Source organism: Canis lupus, chromosome 1 (assembly GCF_003254725.2).
Source record: "Canis lupus dingo isolate Sandy chromosome 1, ASM325472v2, whole genome shotgun sequence".
Classification (NCBI taxonomy): Eukaryota; Metazoa; Chordata; class Mammalia; order Carnivora; family Canidae; genus Canis; species Canis lupus.
Window position 1 is genome coordinate 51941898 of NC_064243.1, and position 18182 is coordinate 51960079.

At 34.5% G+C, this 18182-nt stretch overlaps 1 protein-coding gene across 14 annotated transcripts in view; it reads left to right on the forward strand.

Moving 5' to 3' along the window:
- The window catches only part of QKI (QKI, KH domain containing RNA binding), a 163200-nt gene extending 145627 nt beyond the window's left edge, over window positions 1-17573 (forward strand). For 4 of the 14 annotated variants that reach the window (XM_035704662.2, XM_025422700.3, XM_035704665.2 and 1 more), the window contains 4 exons: window positions 2709-2796; window positions 4336-4635; window positions 7392-7466; window positions 11532-17573. In XM_035704662.2, coding sequence (XP_035560555.1) covers window positions 2709-2796; window positions 4336-4635; window positions 7392-7466; window positions 11532-11548 — 480 coding nt within the window. In that variant the 3' untranslated portion in view covers window positions 11549-17573. Of the gene's footprint in view, window positions 1-2708; window positions 2797-4335; window positions 4636-5156; window positions 5163-5350; window positions 10949-11531 lie in introns of those variants that run through there. The other 10 variants (XM_049114268.1, XM_025422702.3, XM_035704667.2 and 7 more) reach the window with 8 other exon arrangements.
- Window positions 17574-18182: the final 609 nt, after the last annotated feature.

Below are 18182 nucleotides of genomic sequence, written 5' to 3' on the forward strand. Positions count from 1 at the left end.
TGTTAGTGTGGCCTGCCATAATGTGATGTAATCCAGTGTGCATACTGTAGTTCATAATTTGTGAATCCCCGTGCCCTCCAGCAATGGCATTGTGGCATACTCCGCTGCTGCTGCTGCTGCTGCTGCTGCGTGAAAGCTGTGCTGCCCTGGGTTTTATTCTGCCCTTGGGCAGGGTAGGGGGAGGTCGCTGCTGATGACACCACACCTCTTTTTCAAAATCCTGCACCCTGTTAAAGGCACACATACATTCATGAACCCTGATGTGCGCATATGTATTTCTTCCATCATCTTTTTCTTTGGCTCTCTCCTGGGTTTAACACTGCATCCCTAGCTAAAGAGTGTGGTTATATTGTTATCCAAAAGGAATAGTCGGGTAAAACGCGCTCCATCCAGTACTTCTTCCCTCTACAGCATGTCCCATCACTTCTTCCATCTTTATTTCTAACTCTTACTTGATGACGTTTTCAAACATGTACCACTGTTTTACTGTTGAAAGTGACTGAAGGTAGACCTATTGCTTTTTCTTTAGAGTATAATTTATAGACTTCTGGTATTCTGTTATTATATATAGATTTAAGTTTGGAATGACTTGATGAGTTTTTAGTATCACTAGTTTTCAGGGAACAAGTTTAAGGAGTTTGGGTTAGGTGTAATGGGTTGCTAATGTGTCCCTTTTGTTGCTGATGCTTATTTTTATCATTAACTAGTAATTGCTACAGCTTTCAAAGAAATTCTACTCACTTTATTCTCTGTCATCTTTGCACAAATTCATAGGGGTCAAGGAATACAATTCCATAAGCATTCAGGTATCTTCTCTGTTTTCTCCTACAACATGGGTTTTTGAAAAGTTGGCAGTGTGACACCTTACACTTTGTCTTCGTGGTGTTTTGACTCATCTTTTAATTCTCTACTGAGAATTTAGTTTAATAAAACCCAATTTAGCAGTTGTGTTTAACTATAAATTATAGTGCCCTTTTTGTTGGTGTAGTACCAAAGACAGAGTTTTGTGTATCATTAACAGTTGCGGTAGAAAGGAAGGACAGAGAAGCTTGTCATCTGATCCTGCTCCTTTCTGAATCAGGCCAGAAAAAAAGTGTCATTGGGTTACTTTGTTTTTAAATATTAAGTACTGAGGATTAGATAATGCATAAAATAAGTTAGTAGCACATAATTCGATTTCTACAGCCATCTTCAGGCATGAACCTTGGTAAGATGGACCATTATCTACTACTTTCTTTTGCTGTAGCTGATGCTTATCCTCTAGGATTTAGAGATTTAAGGTTTGTAGATAAAGTTAAGGATTTTTCTTAACAATGATTTAAAAGTCCTAGCAAAGATAACTTTTGGGACAGGGTGAATGGGAATATAAGCAATTATAAATAAGAAATAGACTATTCTCAAGGAGCTTACTTTGGTAGTGTTAGTATACATGAAACTATAAATCAAGGTAGAAACAGTATAATCTAAGGATGGACCTTCGAGAAGGTAGCATTTAGATTGGAGTTTGCAGAGATTAGGTAGGATTTAGAAAGAGGGTAGAATGGAGTGCAGAGGAGCATTCAAGATGGAGGGGTGGATAGGAATATGCACAGAGATGCGTAACAGGGAGTGGTTTGATTTGATTTATAGCATAAGATATGTGTAAAACATAACAGAAGATTAATTGCTTTAACTTGAGAAGATAATTTGGGCCCAGATTCACAGATAGCTTAAATGGTTTATATTTTTAGATAGTAAGAAACTGTGAAGGGTTTTAAGACATGAAAATCTGAAGGAACATTAAGAAAAAAAGTTATGTTTTATACAATTAATCTTGTCATTGTACAGATTGGAGAACAGATACTATTAACATAATATTGTAGTAGTTTTGGTAATACACCAATAATGACTAGAAGAAGAGTGATGTGACAACAGTAAATGGAAAGGGTAGAGCAAATCCAAGGTAAATGGAATGGTCAGAGACAATCCAGGTTTTTTAAGCCTGTCACCGTTGCATAGTTATTAAGAGCTTTCACTTTTGAATGCCTTGTGGCTTGGACAGTGGTAATACTACCATTCTACCATTCTAACTTGGCCCTAAAGGTAGATTTGCTTTAGAATGGTAGTATTTACTAACTGAGGAAGGGAGGAATGTTGGCATAAAAGAGCAGAATAAATATTCAAATTTTAGAAATTCTTATGATTATAATTTTATTAAATTTTCCATTTTGGAAAATTAAACAGAATTCTCACATATGAATACCACCATCATGTTATATGTTTAAAATACCAGTTTGGTGGCAGAGTGAGGGAGGTTGCTTGGTTTTTTGTGGGTTGTTCCCCCCCCCCCCCCTTTAATGATCACATTGAGTTTTTGAATCTTCTACAAAATGATAGATCCTAAAGAGAATAAATGTACTATATTTAATCTTAACTAATATTTATTCCATTTAGCACAGCTTTTGGGGGAACTTTAATAAATCAGTGTAGTTTACATAAAAAATTTCCAAACAGAAATGTAGCTAGTGGCTACATGTTGAGAGAGTATCCTTTGTATCAGTACGTCAGCACCTTTTGGTTCCCTAATCTTTCCTTCCTCCTCCCCCCACAATTGAAGCAGGTGGCTATAGTCCCATAATCCCTATTTTAAGGCTGGTGAGTACATATGGCTGTGATGTGTACAGACCATCTTAAGTGCTTACTACTACTCTTGTGTTTTCCATGTATAGGCAGAGGGAGAAGACAGCCTGAAGAAGATGCAGCTGATGGAGCTTGCAATTCTGAATGGCACCTACAGAGATGCCAACATTAAATCACGTAAGAATGAGACTGAGGTCCATGGTTACAGCTGAATCAATTATTTTGTCCACAAACCTTTTCTCCTGTTGGCAGTGCAGCACACGAGCTTCACACTATGTGAAGAGTCGAAATAATTATCACTTAATAAGGGACTCACAGTCCCATTTTTACTGCTTTCATGAATTGGGGACAGTCTCCTTTATTTGATGCCAGCATGTCTAAGTTTGGAGTTTATAAACTTTTATTATTTCAATGATATTTCAACTTCTAAATTTAAAAGTTTCGGGAAATTTCCTATTCTTTTAACTACAGATTTAAGGCTTCGAGCTTATTGTTATATTTATGCAAAAGAGAAAATAATTTTTAGACTTTTTTTTTTAAAAGCTGATTTGGAATGTATATGAAAGCAGTGACCCTTTTGTCGAATTCTGTCCTCTCACCATGCTTGCTAATGTTCCCCTCCGGTATTTTTCTCTGTTGATTTTGTATATGAGCTGAATTCACAGAGAGCAGTAGATGATACTGTTTTAATCCCATTTTTCCTTTAGATATATCTGTGGACGCTTCCTAAACTTGAAGAGGATTGCTTTTTTTATTTTTTGAGGCAGTTGAAGGTTTACAGTTCTTTTAATGAACGTAATTATTTAAATTACTAGTTTTTTGTTTTGTTTTGTTTTTTTAAGAACTAGAATTTTTTTTTTAAGATTTTATTTATTTATTCATGAGAGACACAGAGAGAGAGAGAGGCAGAGACATAGGCAGAGGGAGAAGCAGGCTCCATGCAGGGAGCGCAATGTGGGACTCCATCCCGGGCCTCCAGGATCATGCCCTGAGCCGAAGGCAGACGCTTAACCGCTAAGCCACCCAGGCGTCCCAAGAAATAGAATAGGTGTCCAAAATAGAGGCAATTTACTAGATTCAGAAGTGGTTACTTTACAAATATTTGGCTTTAATTTATTCATGAGAATGAGTATATCATTAATAGTCTTATGCTTAGGAATGGGACATTTTTTATATTGTTTTTTGTATGAAGTTCATACAGATGCAAGAAGTTTATATAAATAAAACTAGTCGTTGGCTAACTTAATACAGTAAAAATTATTCTTTTTTTTCATTTGAAACTTAAGTTTTTCTTTAGAAATATACCAAAGCTGTATTTCTATGGACTCCCAATTCCAAAATTTTTTAACTTCTTTTAATGCGAGTATTTCCATGTGCTTTTGCATGTACCTTTAGTCTCAGGAGATCTTAAAAACACAGATATATCAAATACATGAACTAAATATAACCTATTTTAATGGTCTCATTCTTTTTTTTTTTTTTTTTACAGTGGCTTGTTAATTTTTGCACATTTATTCTTAATCACACTGGGAAAGGGGAAGCTGTTTGCATTTGATCAGTGTGCTTTGGCATTTTGTGTGATCAGCGCATGTACTAATGATTTCCTTTTATTTTTCTTCTTTCCTGCTTCTCCTTTCTTTTTCCTACTTCCCTCTCATTTTCCATATTTTATACTGCTGTCTCTACACTTCTCCTACATTTCTTTGCTTACTGTAGCAGCCCTTGCCTTTTCTCTTGCAGCAACAGCCCAGGCTGCTCCAAGGATTATCACTGGGCCTGCGCCTGTTCTCCCACCAGCTGCCCTGCGTACTCCTACGCCAGCTGGCCCTACCATAATGCCTTTGATCAGACAAATACAGACCGCTGTCATGCCAAACGGAACTCCTCACCCGACTGCTGCAATAGTTCCTCCGGGGCCCGAAGCTGGTTTGATCTACACACCCTATGAGTACCCCTACACGTTGGCACCAGCGACATCCATCCTTGAGTATCCTATTGAACCTAGTGGTGTATTAGGTAAGTTGTTCTCCCTGTGTGGCTGGCAGTTTATTTCTTCATGACTTCTGTGCTTCAGACTTTGAAATGATTATATCCGTTTTGGAGAGGCAAGACAAGTTTCCATTAGGAAGACAGAAGCCTAAAGTTTGTTTTATTTCAGCCTCTCTTAATGGCTCCCTTTTTAAAGAATTGCACCTTAGGTGTGCTCAGATTCTCTTTGGTAACTCAGATTCACTTTGAGTAAATCAGCTATGAACACTTAAACGGAAAGTACTTTTCACTTTTGACATCACTGAGGTCGTTCTGAGTTTGGCCTATCCCCTCCATTTGCTCCACTGCCCACAGTTAGATTCCTTTCGTCTCAGGGAATTAGTTGGTTGTCATCTAAATTTTAAATTTCTGTGTGGAAATATTTTGAGATCTTTTTTATAACTGCTGTTATTGTCTGTGTGTTTTCTAATATTTGTGATCACGTAAATATGAAAGAGACCAGGTAAATTAGTTGGATTCTTCAGCTTCTCAGTTTTTCTCTCTTGAAGTTATTAGTTAATGTCAAACATAAAAGAAATTCCTAATTTCAGTAGTACAGTATGGAATTGATAAGTAAATACCAAGTCACTGTTTTAGAATCACCTTTGAGGCAAAAATTAAGATCATAGTATGAACGCTTGGTTTTACATGAACAAAAAGTGGTGTGCTTGAAAAAGACATTACTGATGCCTTTTTTTTATAGAGTGGATTGAAATGCCAGTCATGCCTGATATTTCAGCCCATTGACTTGCTGGATGAAGGACTAGAATACAGCAGCTGTTATAACACGACCAGTCAATGTGGGACAAACTGTTTCCGTGCTGCCCCTTTGTTTTACCAGACAGAATATGAATACTTTTTTTCCTTGAATTGTATATGACCTTGGTGCTGCATGCATGCTGTTGACTCTTAGGACTTTGATCTTTTAAGGTTTTTTTTTTCCAGCATTAATACTGATCTATAAAAATTTGAAAGTCTTTAATGAACCCGGACACTAAGATTTAAACTTGAAAATTCATTGTTCAATTAAAGAAAGCCACAATGCTCTGTATGTTATCTGTGTGTGTGCATGCACTCAGGTGCCTTTTGTTTCATGAGCAAATACATTTTATTGTACATGTTTTCCGTTTTATCTCTAAATCATTGTATAAAGTATCATAAGTCAGAATTTATAGAATTGTTTATGAGAAGCTTGTTTCTGTTGCACATTTCTTGAAGCATTTTTAAAATAACCTGTAACCTGTAACCTGTTTACGTCTTCCTTTCTGTTAACGCTCTGTCTTGTGGCCCCATGCCTGCTCCTTTCCCCAGAGCTCCTCTCTGCTGCACGCACAGCGTCTGTTCGAGGAGTTGGTTGCTTCCTGCAGGGCTGGCACTCTTAGCCACCAGCTGCTGTTCCAGCACTCTCAATGCAAGATCTCGCTGATTTTGCCTCGTGGAATTCTACTTGTATAAGATTAGTTTATCTAAAATGAAAAAAGGGGTGATGGACCAGTTTACTGCTTAGAAACAGCAAGAGGCACTGCAGTTTCTCATTTTAAGCAATGTGTTTTTTGTTGTGTTGGGAAATTTTTATTTGTAATAATTATTAGACTGACAAATTAAAAGCAAAATATATACAGATACCTAATTGGCATTCATAAAATGAATAATAGTACTAAATGATCAAAATCCATTATCAATCCTGTTTCTCGCTTTGCCACCTAAGCAGTAAAACGTGACATTGAGCACTTAGAGAACTGAAAAAAATTATTTCAAATTCCTAAGTTATAATAAATTTGCACACAGATAACATGCATGATATATATCAAGTCTCACATCATATTATTTTAAAATAAGCAGTGCCCTTCAAAACAGATGCAGACATGTGTGTTGGTGGTAGTGAGGAGATTGGTATTAGCATCAAATCTTCATTGATGACTAATTTTTAATTCCCTTCCTTTTATCTTTAGGTATGGCTTTCCCAACGAAAGGCTAAGAATTCAAGAACGGTCTTAACTGAACCCTCATCAGATCTGAATTTAACAAATGCTTAGTCTCAGCAGCCTCCGGGGGTGGGGTGGGGGGGAAAGCTTAGCCTAGCAGTCAGTGACTTACTTGCACTTTTTGCACACTGATAGAAAGTAAAAGTATGTTATTAATTTGGTTTAGTCTGTAATCTTACAAAGTAACGGTAATTTATAAAGGAGTGTATAGTAGTATACTGACTGCTAAGTGTACTATACTGTTTGCTTTACTAATCACCTAATTCATTGCAGTTCATACTTATTGACTCAAAGTTTAAAACCACAATCTGTAGGCTTTAAGAATTGCTTTTAAACCTTTTTAAGTGATAAACTCTGGAAGTGGTCTTAAGGTTAGCAAATAATTGTCAGTATTAAACATGGCATTATTTAAGTGGTCCTGCTGCAAGAAAGGCACTTCAGTGAATATGTGACTAGTAAAGCTTAAATATGTTTGGATCTAATAGAATTCATGAAATACTGTAACTTGGGATTGTGAATGAATGGATAAAATAGGTTAAGGCCAAGATGTTTGAAATGAATGCAATATTAATAGACGCATATATACACAACATACTATGGTTAATTTTAAAACTACTGTGCCTTAACGTGTTTCTTAAAATGAAACTTTTGTAGTAAATGAACATTTGAAATCCATTTTGATAAACCTGCTGTTAATGTTTGTTTTCTTTTCCCTTGTGAATGTTTCTAACTTTGTCTTGGTAATTGCAATTTAACTAGGTGCGGTGGCTACTAAAGTTCGAAGGCACGATATGCGTGTCCATCCTTACCAAAGGATTGTGACCGCAGACCGAGGTTAGTTTAGTTCTGCAGTTCTTGTTTATAAGAAATGCGTTTGGTGTCCATAAAATTTGCAACACCACACCTGATGGAAAAATATAACTGCTTACCTGCACACCATTTCTTTTCTTTTTCTAAATTTGTCATAATTGACAGATTTAAGGGTTGGGATTTTTCTTTTCTTTCCTTATCTATCTTTTTCCTTTTCTTTTCTTTTCTCCCCCTCCTCCTGCCTGTTTTTGTTTTTGTTTTTGTTTTGCTCCCTTCATATTTTAACTTATTAAATCCTATATTAGTATGTACTGTGATTTATTCCTACTAAAACATAAATTAGTCCATTTGGGGAGCTAGTAAATTGTGATATTGCCTTAATTATTTTTCAGTCATAATTTTTGCTAAAATTTACCTTTTAATTGTTCTGAAAAATTGGGTTGGTTTTGCAAAATGAACTAAGCGGATGGTGCTTTAATGAGAGAAGTAAAGGAATATATGCCTCCTGTGTCCTTGTGGAGAAAACTGAAGATTTAGTTTCCATTTTCCTTTTTAATAAGATATTTGAGCCACTGTGTAAACATGAGGTTATACATGTCAAGTACTTAGCTGAAATCAACAAAGTAAGGACTGTGAAGATAACTTGATGCAGTTGGATTTTTTTAAAATATAAATGAGAAAATCAATTCCCTTTTATTCTTACATTCTCTTGCCAAAATGGATCCTTTGATTTTTGTCATTTGCTGCTAAAATACATTATCTGAAGGTAAACTATCTCTTAATGTTCTGTGGAGACATGAATCCAGCTTTGAATATTTCCTCTTTGACTAACCTGTGACTGGAAAATAAGTCTTCATTTTTCTCCTTTTCAACATTTGTGATTTGTGTCCTATATATGCCCTTGGACCCTTTTATAAATTATTTATGTTTTTGAGGAGTGATATTTTCGGTTTATTGACATTGAATTGCTTTCTAAGTTTGTCATCACAGGGTAAGAATCCAAAGCAAGGTAGAAAAAGATTTTTATCAAGCTTTTATTACGGCACATTTATTACTTAATAATTAAATTGATTGAAGTCTCTAATAATTAGTGGGAAAAGTGATGGAATTTACACTCCTGTCCTCCATCTTCTATGAACTTATGAACGACCTACCTGCTTCTCATGGTTCTCCTGAACACTGATGGTAAATAAATACTGGACACAGCTGTTGTCCACATCAGAATAAAATACTTTCCAAAGACGGTGATGATATTTATTTAGCATCATACATAATTAAAGAGCCTTGAATCGAAGACATGTAACTAATGCATATGTTACTTGTGATTATTCAGTGCACAAAATAATAGGCCCCAAGCTCAGTGATGATCTGTGACAATAATGCACCTTGTAGGTGTGTCCTATACAAGTGTATGCATCACCTTCTTGCAGAACATGTCTCCTAGTGAAGGAGGTGATTTTTTTAAGTCACTTTAGATTTAAGGAAATCAGATAATTCCATGAATAATTTGAAGCTTTTTTTTTTTTTTACATTGTTAATGTCTGAAATAGTTTGAAAGAGTATTTTAAAGTAGATTTTCTTCTATTAACCTTTCCCTTCCTGCCCCTTTTAGGAGATTTTTCATAATTTTGTTTTAAAGCAATAATAATTGGCTACTCAATGCTGCAGTGCCTTGAGATAGTTGAAAATATTAGAGAGATTTTATGGTGTTTGGAAATAACAACACATTCCATGCATGGCTCTTTTGTAGTTATATGTGTTTTTGAGTAGTCTTGTCACTTTTATTCAAAATGCAATGTCAGCAAACCGAAATGCTACCTTTTTTATTTTCTTTAAAGAACAGAATACTTGTATACTGCTGTTACTATCACTGTATGCACTCATTGGGTCTAAGGGAGATGTCTGAAGTCCTTCATTTAAATTATTTTATGATACTACTGTTTTCTCTAGTTTTGAGGTTTTTTTTTTTTTATTTTTGAAGGGAAGAATAATATAAGCATCCATTTAATGCAAGGAAACTCAGCCCTTGGACATATAACCATGTAATCTTTTATAAGTATTTAGAGTACTGCATGGTTGACAAATATATCTAGTTCTTTACTAAAAATAAACCCACTTCTACATCTATTTCAAAACTGAATTTGAAGCCTGTAAAAGACCAACTGACTTTTTAGTTGTGATGAACTATTAAGTGATTTTGCACGGTTGACACACCTGTGTGTACTGTAGGAGGCCAGGACTTGGCAGAGGATGTGTTCTAGGTGTACTGGTATATATATATAAGTGGTAGTTTGCATTGTTTATATATTCCACACACAAAAAAAGCATAATCAGAATTTTTCTGAGTACTGATTTTATAAAAACCATCATTTACCTAATTTGTATAAGAAACTTAATACAATTTTAATCAAAAATTTAAGTAATATCAAAAATGCTTTAAGATTCTGTATTTCGGGAGTACTTCCTGTGAAGTGGTATGACTACATCGTGTTAAATATTTATTTTCTTCTTTAATTTTGGAATAGCAGTTTTTATTTTAAATAAAATTCCACTTATTTTTTAAAAATTCAGGGAGGATTTGGTCACATTGAAGATACAGTATTTTTGTAGTATTTATAAACTATCCTAAATGATAGACTCTAGAAAGCATTTTTGTTATATGAAAGTAAACCAGTCCATTATATAGTTCATTTAAAATAACTCTGTGAACATTATACCTACTGGGTTATGATTTATGAAGTGGCATGGAATCTACCTTTGCACTGAATAGTTTTCATTCACATCTCCTCTGCCTTAGTCACAATGCCAACAGTACAGAAAATTCTATCAAACCTCAGAATATAGCAGAAATAATTAAGCTGTTGAATGAGTCTTAAAAATCATACTACTGTTAAGTGGACCAAGTTTGGTGAAGCAGAATGTGACAGAGGTTGATTATAAGGAAGGAACAACTCAAGGACACTGGGGACGATAACTTTCCACTTGAGAACTACTTTATGTTTTACTGTAATTTTTTAATTTTTTTTTGTTCTGTTTGTTGTTTTGCAAAAGAAAATAGTATTTACAGGTGGCTTCTTTTAAAATATAAAATATAAAGCAGGAATGTATATGAAATGTCAGATTTTATTGTATTTGCAGAGTATTAGCTTTGAAATTGAATAAAGAAAGCTGTTTGTAGTTTTAAAATGCCTTATTGGTATCAATTAGAAATTTCTTCTATTTTTTGATGTACTTAGAGCTTTTTGAGTATAGAATTTTAAATGGCAGGATTTTACAGTGTTTACATGCAAGTGCATTTTATAAGTGTTCTATATGTGTAAAATAGTATTTTCAACTGGAAAGTGTTGGCTAGCGCAGAAGGCCTGGCCTTTTTCTGGTTCCCATGATGTTGCCTACACTGCTAGACTACAGTTTAGTATTGCTTTGTATCATAAAGCCAAGAAATTCCATGTTGTTTGTAAATAGAATAATTGAAAAAGCAATAAACATTTATTGAACAAAAGAAACCTTGTTTGGCCCAGAGTTTATGTTGAACCAAATTGTTCACAGAAATTTAAATTTCTTTAGATTCATTTCTGTTAATCATCAGTTATTAATAATCACATCCATCATTAATAGTTGCTTTAATGCTTGCATCTGAGAGAATACTAATGCTTAATAGCAGTCAGACACTGATAACTGCACTGACTGTTCCAGAATTCTGTATATCAAACCTATTCATTGTTGTTGTTCTCCAATTTCCTTCATTGACTGCTACTAACTATTAGTTGTTAGTTGTATTTTATTTCTATTTTTTCTTGTTAACCAGTTTTTTTTTGTTTTTTGTTTTTTGTTTTTTTTTGTGGGAGTGGGCTCTTCTTCATTTGTTCAAATCATGATATGAAACTGTCATGATTTTTATTGTATTCTGTAGATGGTGTCAATCAGTTTGTCAGAATTAAACATGCTTTTTTTTTTATTAGTTGTGATTAGTTTTTCATGTTGTCATTAAGCCGTCACTAGCTGAAACTAATCTCTTCTCTATCTTTTCTTTTCTTTTTTTTTTTTTTTTTTTTTTTTTTGTTTTGTTTTTTGTTTCTAACCACCCAGCCGCCACCGGCAACTAACCTATGACCTTCTGACCTCTGAACTCTTCACCCAATGATGACCTGACCATGCCTGCCTGCTGATCAGTTAACTGGTAATCGCCTTTGCTTGCCTGTCGTCAGTGCAGCGAGCTGAGGCACTTGTCCGTTCGTCTTACCATCTAACCAAACAAAAGACAAAGAAATTGTTGTCCTCCAACTCAGCTTTTGGTTTTTCTTTCTGTTTGGGTGAAAGTGATTCTAGAACCTGCACTGAATAGTAGTAAAGCAATAAGGCCCAATTCATCCCACAGCACTGATCATCTTTTCATGTCCTACCCTAAGCGAACGGTAAGAAGGCCTCACTTCAGAAGGGGAGACAGATGGCCCTTAACTACTCAGTGACAGAGGCAGTTACTGTGAGAGACTTCTAGGAACCTTCTTCTCATAGCGAGTCACAGCTCTCTGAATGTACTGTGTGATGATGCATCATGCATGAACCTTTGGTCAGGGATGTCATTGGTGAAGTGATTTCAAAAAGTATTCAAAATTTGATACGCTCTTTAGTCACTACAGTGCCCTCAAAGGGCAGAAGTTGCAGCCTTTTTTATATTGCCTGCCAAAATTTGAAGTATTAGAAGTGTGCCATGAGAGATAAAACAAGGAATTTTGAGAAGTAATGCAAAGAACAAAACTGCAACACTATTTTTAAAAAGATAAATATCTGAGTTAAAATTACTGAACCTTTATTTTACAACCTCCTTTAAAAAATATATGAGAACAAGGTACATGCATTATGTGTCACATTACTGGGCAAACTGTTCAAATATTTTTTTTAAACCTCCCTGTATAGAAAAAAAAATCATTAAGGATGTAAAAGCCATGCTTGCCTATTTGCTGTATACATGTAATGAAATTGTAGATAAAGTGTTAGTGCATTGAAACAAATGAACAAAAAGTAGATACTTTTACTATACAAGGGTGCTGGTGCAGAAAAAATATATATATTTTTGGAAATGTAGCATTTTATACTTTCAAGTGTTATAAAAAAAAAAAGAAAAAGAACAAAGAAACCCTTTATTTCATTAAATGATTTTTTCTGGTGGTTGTCAAGAAACAAAAGACCAAAAGAGCCTTTTTGTCTTTCTTTTTTATTTTTTAAGTATTGGAATAAGTCTAAAGAAAAGAAAGTGCCTTATTTTCCTTCATGGTCATTTAGTCAAGTGTCTTGTAAGATCAGCTCCTCCCTCAGAATACAAGTTAATGCATGTTACTCAGTCGCCCGCCCAGTATGTGAAAGATTTGAGGGGAGACAAATGAGTTGATGGTTTGAATTATATGATTTTTGCCACGTTACCTTGATACAAATTTGCCAAATCTGATACTGTGAAAAAAATTTGATAACTTTTCTAATGTCTGACAAGTTTTAAAACATCATTCTTTTAAAATCATAATCGAGTGCTTTTGGTTATTGTGATATTTAATGTTAGCCCACAAGGTTCTGAGATAAAAAATTATGTGTGATCTGAACATCAGTTTACAGACAAAAGTAGAACTTTATTTTATTCAGAGAAAGAGGAGTGTGTTGCATTTTTTCTTATTAAATTGGAAATAATAGTATTCTTAGCAAGCTTTTTCACAAAAATGAATCTTTGTGATTTTCATTCTGGATAACAGTATTTTTTAATGGCCCAGATTTAATCAGACTGCTTTCTGCCATACCAAATCACTTGGGTAGTCCATTTCTTTGGTGGTTTTAGTAACCTAAGTCTCCCCCTCCCCAACCCCAAACCCCACACTTTTTTTTTTAACTTTAAGAAAATGAGAACTGGCAATAATTGTGCATATAAATGCTCAACTACATATGAGTTTAAGTTTCCAATTTCTCATGAAATTCATTTAGTTTGGCAGTTGAAGTGATTTGTGCACAGAGCCAACTATATCTAAACACTTAAGTAAATAATCCTTAACTGCTCAGTACCGGATGTGGCAAATATCAAGTGGCAGTGGATCCCCAGCTTATCAACTCATTCCCTCTTGCATACCTTCACAGCTTCACAGTCAAAGGTCAGCAGTAAGCTCAGTAAGCACCTTCGTGGTGACCTCCTCCATCATCTTGTCTCACTTGGAAACCGTTTTCAGTTTATTTACTATGCAATAGACATTCATTGTTTTGTATTCAGCTAGCGTTGGTTTAATGTGCCACTGCTTTGTCTTTCTGTTACACATACAGTTGTTTTGATTTATTTACAATATATGCTGTGCCATTTTGATTTTTATTTTGTTTGGTTGGTTGAATAAATTTGCGACACTCGAACACTTGAGGTGATAATAGTTTAACAACAGTACCAGTATTTGATCCAGTTTCATCTCAACTATGTTATACCTGGACATTTTAGATGTTTATCAAAGGTCTTTTATGGGGAAGAAAGTAAATGTATGAAATAAACGTGTGACATTTATGAGTAATGTTGGCTCTGAACAAACTTTTGAAAACTTAGTTGATAAAATTTTGGATCAACTGAAAAAAAGCATGACTTTTGAAATCTCTGAATGCCTTGGTTCTCAGTATTATCATTCTTTATTGAATTTATTTCTTATTAAAATATGTAGTTTTTAAGACTTCTTTTCTGACAGTATTATGTAATTTTTTAGTGTGGGTAGATGGGAGTGTCGCTTGTATGTTACCGTACAGCTGACATGTATTTTTGTCAATTCTTTATTATCTTAGTAGTTTCATGCTATGTATGTATCATAACCAACCTATTGCCTATGAGAAACATGTAAGATAATGTATTTACAGCCATTGTTACAAGTTTATAATGTATTTTTCTATCTTGTTTTATATGTATGTTATATAACATTCAAAAAGAATTTTTTTCTTGATTGAGAAAAGGATACAAAATGCAGAATCCACAATTTTGATAACTGAAAATTGCCAATTGTTTTGCAGTACTTTATTATATTGGGTGTCTTGTCTTTCTTGGGCTTTTAGTTAGCTAATGAATGAATACATTAGACACTTTTGGGTTTTAGTTGGGATTTTACATAGCTTGCATTTTAATTCTTTGGTTCTTTGCTGTTTCTATTAACCCATAGCATTATTTTAATAAATGTTATAATACCAACCTACTAACTCTGGACTATGTCTGTTTATTAACCTTTACGTGTTTAATTAAAATAAACAAATAAAGAGAAAAGAATGTAAAGTCTTGAGTTACTGGACTAACCCTGAAGAACGTGACCACAGATAACATAGCGTGACTTGTTTTTATGTTGTTTGTCAGCTGACAATTGCGCACACTACTGTTAAAATGGCTTTGGTTATTCTGGCCTTTTACCTTGGGTGGGGCGGGGTAGGTGCCAGTAGAGATGGGAACAAAGTAGCATTGGTTTGAGGCAATCTTTTCTAGTCTTGCCACTTGCCTTTCAGCCTCTTGCGTTACTAATTTCACACTTTTCTTATTTTTCCTTCTCCAAAATAATCACTGTCTGCTCACAGCATAAAGAGTAAAGAGATTTGTTGTGATGATATACCCCCCAAAACCAGTTTGATTCTTTGTTGAACCATTTCTTTTCATTTCTATTAAGTATTTTATGGTCACATTATAAAGCAAAGAATCTGATGAGGGTTTGCCTTTATTCACATTTGTGTTTTAATTGGACATTTTTCCTTTATATAATGTTGAACTGTTTTAGTCACTGTTCCTGTTGGGGGCGGGTAGGGTGGAGTGGGGGAGCTCAGCCAGGTAAAGCCAAAGGTAGAGTGGCTCTGTTTCTCATGACAGTCCAAAGTAAGCCATTTATAATGACCATGCACCCCACTTCTCTGCTCTCATAACCCCTGGTGAGAGATGAGACCATATCCTTGAGTTTTCTTGAGGTGTTCTTTCTCTCTCACCCTCTTCCAAAATACAGCCAGAATACTCCATTAATACAGAAGTTTAAAGGAAAATGACAATGGCATTTGAGAAGTCATAGCATTTCTTGCATACAAGTCGATTTTAGATTTATTAAATACCTTAGTCTTTTCTTGGCTGCAACTTAGGTAAATTGACCTCCACATATGAATTATTTAATTCTTGAGGTACATTTTTTATTTCACAGATATTGGTAATTTCCTTTTCTGTGAAACAGTTCTCCTGGTTAATAAGTTCTCAGGATGAATTTTTATGTTTGTAAATAATGGCTTATTTTTGTAAATTACACTTTTTATTTATTTTAAAGTTCTAAAACTTGGGGCTGAAACGAGTTACATGTTATAAAAGACATAACTATACTGATAATGTTATTAACCAGAGTGTCAAAATACTCCCATATTTATATATTTCCATAGTATATCTACATAAATGAATTACATAAAATAGTGATAACGGGTGATTTAATCATTATAGAGATTAGTCGTTTGGATCAAACATATAGTTGTTTCTCGGATGGGGGGGTTGTGTATTACTGTTAGGTAGAGCTTTAATATGCTACTATCTCAAATGTTCTCATTGCTATACAGTTCATATATTATTTTGTAAGAATTTGAGGATGTCTGTCAGGCTGCTAATCTATAAGTCATCATGGTACCGTGGCACTTAAATTGATGAATTTTTATGCAACTCACTACACATTCTCTGAAGCCTTATGAATGCAGTCTCATCTCATTTTCAGCTAATGGTACTTCATGTATAAGTATGTCATATTGTCACCTTTTATGTTGGAAAAGTTGTAAAAGACTTTTAAAAAGGTGAAAAGAGTAGTACAAATCCCATTTTTATGCAAGCTGTAATGGTATTAAAAATGAAACTACCAAAATCTTATAATGATAAAATGCTAGTCCGTTTATTGTTTTATACTGTCGTTTGACAAGACAATTGAAAGTTAAGCTTTCAGTCGAGAAGTTGGTAAAATTAACGTACTTAATAGTTAAGCATGTTTTTCTTAGGGAAAATGTCAGGAAGAATGTAGCATGAAAGTAGATACACACGCCCTAGTGCAGTAGCTCCACACAGAGGAGAGTCCACTCAGAGGAGCAGGTGAAGCACCCTGTTCACAAAAGCAAGATGTGCACGTTTATACACAAAGTAGGTGGTTACGGTTTTCTTAAAAAAAAAAAAAATGCTAGATACAAAGGATCTAAATTTTCTAGTGCACTTAGAGCAGACAATAGGTTTAAATGAAATTGGTCATTACCAAATCAAGAATCTTCTTTACCAGTGACGTCTAACACTTTCATATCCTATATGACAGTTCAGGGTTTTTCCAGTATTTTTTTTTTGTTTGCTTGTTTGAGATAAAAGGTCTTTATTTCTTGATAACAACTAGCTATTACAGGATTTCTAGCAAGTGATTTCAGTAGAACGAAGTGTAATGCTGTATTATGATGTTATTTAATAGCAAAAATAACTCGGAAAACTTTTCGACTCACAAACTTTCTAAGAAGTACCGAAGGCAGTTTTTAATGTTACAAATTTCCCTAATGCCTTTATTTAAAACTGAAAGTTGTTAAATTTTACAGGCAATATTTTTAGAAATATTCATATGGTACATATGTAATTTTGTGGTTTCCTTCATAAGTTAATTTGAAATACCTTTGTTATAAAGAGACTTTAAAATTATATGCATACCTGGTACTCAATGCTGAATCAAACTGGTCCACCTAAGCATAGTACTCTCCTTTCTGTGTTTCTGCTGCACTAATTGCCAGGGGCGGGAGAGGAGGAGGAAGAATTAATTCATAGTAGAAGTGAATGGTAGGTGCAGCAAAAAGCAACACAATGTTGATTGCGCATTGATTATGATTTTTCTGTCCTTGGTAAAAGACATCGCCTTGTGGAAAAAGCTCTGCTCCCAGGGTAAGAAAAAAAAAAAAAGAAACCTATATATTTAAAATGCTATTGAGAAGTTTTGATTACCAAATATATCTTTTATGGTTTATACTGTAGTGGTGTGTATAAGACATTTAGAACTTGTGGAAATTGTATTTAGAGAGAAAAGTTTGAATAGGTCTCAGATCACATGTGAATGGAGAACCACGTATGACTGTACATGAAGTGCAATAAACCAACTGGAAAAAGTGCATGTGCTTCATACTCTCAAGCCAACATGCAGCTGAAAATGCTGCTTGTGCTCCCACCAATACACATCAGAATAAAGGACACACGTTTTCGTTTTTAGTTTATGATGCTTTTAACACGATTTAAAAGAAAATAATCTGACCTGGAACTCTATCACTTAACTGGAAGGTGATCATAATATTTGCCTTGACTTCAGTGATTACAAACAGGAAATCAATAAATAGGCTTTTAGAAAAGCTCCTCAGTTGGATATATGTACAAACTAGTTACCATTTCTAATTCGGAAGTAGGTACAATTTGTAGACTTTAGAAGTAATGCATTCTCTGTGGTAGCCATCAAGCTGAAAATGAGTAATTTTGATACTCCCTTTAAACTGAACACTCCCCAGTTCAGACACACTCCCAACTACCCTTGGTAACACAACTAACTGTTGATTTCCTTAATCCTGTCTTGCTTTAATTTTTCCCCCTCAACTCCCTAGTTCCTGTTGGTATTTGAGCTTGCCTCTCCAGATCCAGAATATTAATTCTGCATCAAACTAGCTTCTCAAAAGGTAGAGTTTGTAAAGCAGGTTTTAATGTTTTTCTTCTTGGAAAAGTCATATGAGTAT